General features: G+C 31.6%; 1 protein-coding gene across 1 annotated transcript; it reads right to left on the bottom strand.

Moving 5' to 3' along the window:
• Window positions 1-4312: 4312 nt before the first annotated feature.
• Window positions 4313-6531, bottom strand: LOC109797406 (zeatin O-glucosyltransferase). The gene is made up of 2 exons (XM_020357438.3): window positions 5601-6531; window positions 4313-5512 (listed from the first exon to the last, which is right to left on the bottom strand). The coding sequence occupies exons 1-2, from the start codon at window positions 6180-6182 to the stop codon at window positions 4622-4624; spliced, it is 1473 nt and encodes a 490-aa protein (XP_020213027.2). The 5' UTR covers window positions 6183-6531; the 3' UTR covers window positions 4313-4621.
• Window positions 6532-6835: the final 304 nt, after the last annotated feature.

Genomic DNA, 6835 nt, shown 5'->3' with positions numbered 1-6835 from the left:
TTTGCCGTTGTGAGATTGCTGGTGCTTTCTGGTCTGTAGACAATTTACTAGTCCATAACCACGTAGGACACTTTTGTTTGTTTATGCCCCAAATGCCTTTTTACAGTTGTGTGATAGTGAGTTTTTCAGATTATGATTTCTTATTTTAATAAAAATACTTTTAATTTTCGTTAGGAATCTCTGGTTACCTTCTCGAAAGGTAAGTATTCCACTGATATGAAATTTTGAGAAGCCCTTACTGATTTATTTTTTTTTAATTTAGTACTATACTTTAATAATGCGCTGATTCATGATTCTGAACGTAGTTAGTTCTGTGCATATGGTTTTACTTCATGCACAAGAACATTTTGGCTTTTCCTGAAAGTTGAGTACGACGTCACGTAAAAAGAAAAGATAAATATTAAATTATTCCAAAAAAAAATTCTGATTTTCATATATATATATATATATATATATATAATTAGTTTAAATTTAAAGGTTTTCATGATATTAATATATTTTTAAAAAGTTAAAATATATTTAGTCTTTATAATTTTACGTAATTTACTTTTTAGTTTGTATAGTTTAAGATAGATATTTTAGTCTTTAAACTTGTCTTTTTCTTATGTCTCTATAGTTTTAAGATAATTTTCCCAGTCCTTACACTTGTATTTTTTTTTAATCTTTTTAAGTTTTATTGTTACTTCTTTTATAATATTGTCTCTTTTGTGTTGATATAACTTTTTTGTGTTGATGTGATAGAAGTATTAATTTAATTTTGTGTGTCTAATATTAAATTTATTTTGTTGAAATTACTCTAAATTACATTTATGAAATATTTGAGGCTTAATTATACCATCACCTAATGTTCATTATTGAAACACCTTTTTTAATTCTTTTAGCATCTAATATTATTTTTTTCATTTATTTGTTTTCTGTTAATGTGGTATGGAATATGGATTAAGGATTAGGGATGGCAATGACGCAAAGTATATAGAAGCTTCTCTATATTCATTCTTGTCCTCATTTCCATTTGCTATATCCATCTCTGTCCTCATATTGGGGTATGAAATTTGTGTCCACATACTTGTCACATATTAGATATATCCTTACCCATTCTGTTTTCATTCAAAAATTAATTAAATATTATTTTTTTGTAAAAAAATAAAAAATAAGAGTTTTAACATAAAATAATTATTATAAAATTACAATATTTAAATTTTATCTGACAAAAATTAAAAATATAATAAGAAATTACATAAACTTTAAGTAAATTCTAAATAAATTTTAAGTAGATACGAGTACAAGTACATGTATGTATATATTCATCTCCGTACCCGTACTCGCTCGTACCCAATTTAATAAATCGGATATTATCTGTACTCATATACAGTCAAATAAGATATTCTCCGTTAAGGTTGGGATAGGTTCGATCATTATCCACAGATACGGGTTTACTTATCATCCCTATGAATCCTCAATTTTGTGAGTAAAAAATAGGTATCGCAAATGTGAGTATAAAAAAGATACAACAAACAAAGTTGAATTAATACCTATATCATATTAACATAATAAACACATTTAAAAAAATTAATAATAAAAAATAAAAGAATTAAAAAAAATTATAAGTATAAAGATTAAAAAGATCAGTCTTAAACTATAGATTGAAAAAGATAAATATAAAAATTAAAAATAAAGTATGTGAAATTATAGAGATTTAAAAATATTTTAACCTTAAAAAAATTTATAAAGTTCTTGATGGTCAATGGCGTCTAAATTCTGTTGATTCTTATCTTGAAATCTTTGTGTTGTTGAAAGTTGCAGGAATATGTTTATAAAATTTCACTATAATAATATGTACTAAAAAAAAAACTGACTAAATTATAGAAATTTATTTGTAATTTTTATAAATAAAACAATGTTGAAAATCTTTAAAATTATAACGAGGTATTTCAAAATTCAGACAAACTACAGATACTTGCATAATTGCGTGAATGGAAAAATAACGCCTAACTAAATTTATGAAATGGCAGGAATGGTAAGAAGGAAAAATAAATAATTTAATCAATGACAAATATTTTTAGACATGACTTTTAAAATAAATATAAAAATTCAACACTATATTTCAATTAAATTTAAACAATATCAAACAAGAAAAATGTACTCTAAGCATATAACGTGCTAAAAATTTTGTGTAGATTAATTCAATCTATCTGTAAGATGTGCATGGTTTACAATCTATAACGTTAAGCAATAATTAAGGGACAAATTGTATTTATTTTTTACTTGGAAATATGGATTCATACCAAGCGAAAATAGATTATTTAATATGCATGTGTCAATTTTATTAAAAGCACTTGTGTAGTCATTTTTGCATATAGATGTTCTTATTGACTTCGTGACTTGGGTTTTGCAATGTATTGCATTAGCAGTTGCATTTCTCATGTGAGCAATGGACGTGATACAATATTTTTCACATGGTTTCTACTAAAAAATTGTGCTTATTTATTAATTTATTTTCAAGTGTATTCCGGGTGAAATCCACTTTCTAAAACAGAACACATTTGATGGTATACGTGAATCAAGAGGATGTGATAACGAGATGCTATATACACACATTTTTCCCCCTGGTTTTTCTTTGAATAAAACAAACAAATAAATAAATATCAATCAATAATTTATACATTCATTTAATGTTTTAAAAGGATAATTGATTTAAAGTGTTCTTGGAGTGTTAGAAAAACTTGATTAAAAATTTATTGAATAAGTGATTATCATATAAATACTTATATATAAATTGTTTCCATAATAAAAATGAAAAAAAAAAAAAAGTTATCATGTGTGCTCAATAAATTTAGTACATAAGTTAGTTCAAAGCTTGTTAGCTCTTCCTCCGAATTCAATTATAAATAAAATTAATTAATCTATGCATTGATTAGAAAAGTTTGTTAACATCATTTCTGTTCATCTCAATTAAAAGTAATTTTTTTCGTTATAGAGTCTTTTATTGGAATTTGAAATCAAGAATAAAAAATTGTCACAAAAAATATAATCTCAACTAAATAAAAAAGATTGCGAGATAATATCACTAAATAAGGTAAAGTTAATAAAATTTACTTATATTTTGGATTACCGTTCATGAGATTTTATTTTATTTTATTTGAGTCTTGAAAAATAAAAGTTAAAAGAATTTTTAATGGGAATTATTTATGAGTTAGTTAATAATAAAATATTATTTCATCGTACCACATGTGATTTAAGGTTGTTTAAAATTAGAGAGAATTGCTCAAATAAGCAATTATTTCTTATGAATTACATAACATCATGTGTACATATAAAAGAAAAATATGAGACATTGAAGAGGAAGAAAGGATATTTGCGAGTTAATCAATTCATTTATAGAAACTTTCATTGAATTGAAAATTTGAGGGAGTTGTTTAAAGTAAAGTAACATGTATGGGTTCACTTAAAATTAAAAAAAGTAAAATAGTTTGCTATTATTTGAAGATCATTGGAGATACCGAAAGCGTTAAAACCTTAAACTTAAGCTAATTGATTAAATTCAAAGTATTTTGGTAAGAATAGTGTATAAATTAAATTATAAATGTAAAATGACATATATTTAATTATTTAAGGTAAAAAAAATTCAAATAAAAGTGAACATAAAAATGGGGAAAAATAATACTTATAAGCTAACTTGTTTTCATAAATTAGTTAAAGTGACTTATGAAAATAAACTAGAAATAACTAACATAAGTTTGTGTGCCAAATAATGAAAATAACTATAAATAACTAATATAAGTTTGTATCAAATAAGCTTTGTATGTTTCTCCAATACTTATCAAATAAGAAATTATTTTAATAGATAGTTCAAAACCATTAAGTTTTCATGATCTTAATTAACCAATTTTTATGCAGTATATGTATTTAAAATTAATTTTTAATTTATGAAAAAAATTAATAACACTTAATTACATGTCATGACTAATTAGACATCATGTTATTCAAAATAAATTAATAATTTTTCCTTGATTAACACACTCAAATTATTTTAAATATAATTAACATAAGTCATGTCTTGTAAATGTAAGTTAATTTTTGCTTGTTCAACTCTAAAATTTTGTGTGTACTATATCCAAAAAAAAAAATATATATATATATATATATATATATATATATATATATATCCTAAAGAAATTTTTTTTTATTCATATACATGATATACACAATGTCTCAAGATTAATAATCAAACACTTTGAGATGTGATTTTTCCTAAACAAACATTATTTAACATGAAAATTGGACTTGAAAATAACAAGTTAATCTCGGTGTCTTAAAATAGAACTTACACCTTGAAGATATATCATTAAATTATTTGATCAACTCTTACATATACTTACCCAAACAAGTTCTACCAAATACATTTTTCAAATCTAAAAAAATAAACATGATCATATTCTATAAATGTATTGGTTGTCTATACAAATATTGAAACCAAGAAACACCATCTAATTAGAATTTTATATGTACATTCATTTAATTTAGTCTAAATGATTCATCCAAGCATCCTACCACTATATTTATATTATTATTATTATTATAACAAAGTCTGAATTATAAAGAAAATTAGATTTAGACCAAGCTATCTAGTCACGTGTGCAATGAAATCATCAAACTCGACGCGAGAAACACCTCCTTCATCTGCAGCCTCGTGAATGGCGTTTTTGAGCTTCAATGCTCTTTCTCTCATCTCATCACCTTCCTCCGTCGTCATCAACCTCCTCACGGCATTCTCCAGTTCAAGCATTGTCACCAACTCATCTCTGTGTTCCCACTCCTTCACAACAATCCCAACCTTAAGCACATCGGTCACCAAAACCCTGTTCCTGGGTTGGTCAGAGTGCATAGGCCATGCTGCTATTGGCACCCCCATGCTTATGCTCTCCATGCAAGAGTTCCACCCACAGTGACTCATGAAACCCCCGGTTGAAGGGTGTGCCAAAATCTCCAATTGGGGTGCCCAGTCCCTCACAACTAAACCCACCCCCTTCACTCTCTCTTCAAACCCCTTAGGAATTTTAGCAACTCCACCACCCTCATCGTTGTTAAACACATCACCCTTGTCAGCATCCCTCACCACCCACAAAAACTTCACCTTACTATTCTCCAACCCACTTGCAACCTCTTTGATTTGTTCCTCGCTAAAGCATGTTGTTGTCCCAAAGGAAACATAAAGGACGGATCTTTCCTCTTGCTTGTCAAGCCACTCCATGGCGGGGTGGTGGTGGCTTCCGGTGTTTTGCATTGACAAAGGGTTGAAGGGCCCCAAGGCCCAATGGGCCTTGGTGGTAATGATCCTCTCTATTAGCTCCATGTAGGGCCTCTCAATCGCCCTAGTAGTGTTGTATATGGTACCCTTACTAAGCTTGTGGAACTCGTACTGCGAGGACACAAAGTGAATAAACTCGGTGGTGAAGCAGCCTTCAAGAGAAGGAACCTGAGGGATGATGGTGTTGGTGTCGTTTTGTTTAACCTGTAAGACAAGGAAGAAGAGATGTTGAAGTTGATGAAAATAGAAGTTGAAGGTAGTATGATATGATTGAAAGAGGGGAGGAGAGTACCTGGGGTCGTCCCATAGTGTCCCAGAAGTAGAAGAACATGGTGAAGGCGGAGACACTGTGGAAGGTGTAGGTTTCGCAGTTGGGGAGGTGGATGACGTCTTGGACGACGGAGGCCATCAAGGAGTCGTGGATGACGAGGACCCTCTTGGAAACGGAAGAGAGGGACTGCAAGAGGGAGAAGAAGGGTTGGCGGAGGGTGGTGGAGGCTTGGAAGGAAGGGAGAAGGTGGGAGGGGAACCTTGTGTTGGGGTGAGGGGGAGGGGAAGGGAAAGAGGGGAGTTGGAAGTCATGAATGTGGATGTTGGAGAGGTGGTGGCCTTGGCAGCTGCCTTGGGAACGGAGGAGGACTTGGCGGTTGTGGGAGGCGGAGCCCACGAAGTGGACGGGGATGTTGCGGGAGAGGAGGAGGCGGGAGAGGTGGAGGAGCTGGTTGAGGTGGCCCTGGGCGGGGAAGGGGACCACCACCGCCACCACTTGCTGGCTGCTGGAGGGACTGTGAAACGTCGTCGTGTTGTTGTCGTGGGGTGTTTTGTAGGTGGAGGACATGGGATGGGGTGTTTCGTAGCTGGAACTGAAAGCCATAGGGCAGGTAGGTGATTCACTAGGTAGGTGTGTGCTGTCATGTGTCTTCGCTATTTATAGGAAATCAATGTTGTTTTGGACACCCTCTCATTCTCATATGCAATGCAAATTAATTTTTTCTTTTTTCTTTTTCACGTAGCGATGGTGACACGCACCCATCACCCATGTCCTCCTCTCTCCTTCAATACCGCTTTTCGCTTTTCTTTTCTTTCTCAAAACCACTCTCCCAGTTGAATATTCTGCCAACTTTTCATGGCCTCGTGTTTCACTTTGCGTCCATTACCACCAACATGGCGCATGAGTTTTCAGAAAAGAGAAGGCATTCCCCGAATATATATATATCACATACTGTAATAGTGATCACGTTGGCGTGGAAGTTAAGGTGATGCATGTATGCCTGTATCTGACTCATCATTAATTAATTTGTCCCAATCCCAAGGGGTAGTTGTACTTCTCAGAGGAACCCCACCTCGGTGTTGGAATTTTACATTAATTTCGTTTCTATCTTTTTCATCCTTCGCTATTGCATTTAATCACATGGAAAGATACCTTTACACAACGCTGTTAGTTGTGACCAAGTCCCATGTGCTACCTTCCTCATCAGGCAAGGAAGAAGAGATCATAAACATTTCTTTGAATTTTGTTTCTAAATT

The sequence above is a fragment of the Cajanus cajan genome, chromosome 6 (genome assembly GCF_000230855.2).
Source record: "Cajanus cajan strain Asha chromosome 6, NIPB_CcT2T_4, whole genome shotgun sequence".
Taxonomy (NCBI): domain Eukaryota; kingdom Viridiplantae; phylum Streptophyta; class Magnoliopsida; order Fabales; family Fabaceae; genus Cajanus; species Cajanus cajan.
The sequence above is the reverse complement of the archived record's forward strand: the minus strand, read 5'-3'. Positions and strand labels throughout refer to the sequence as shown.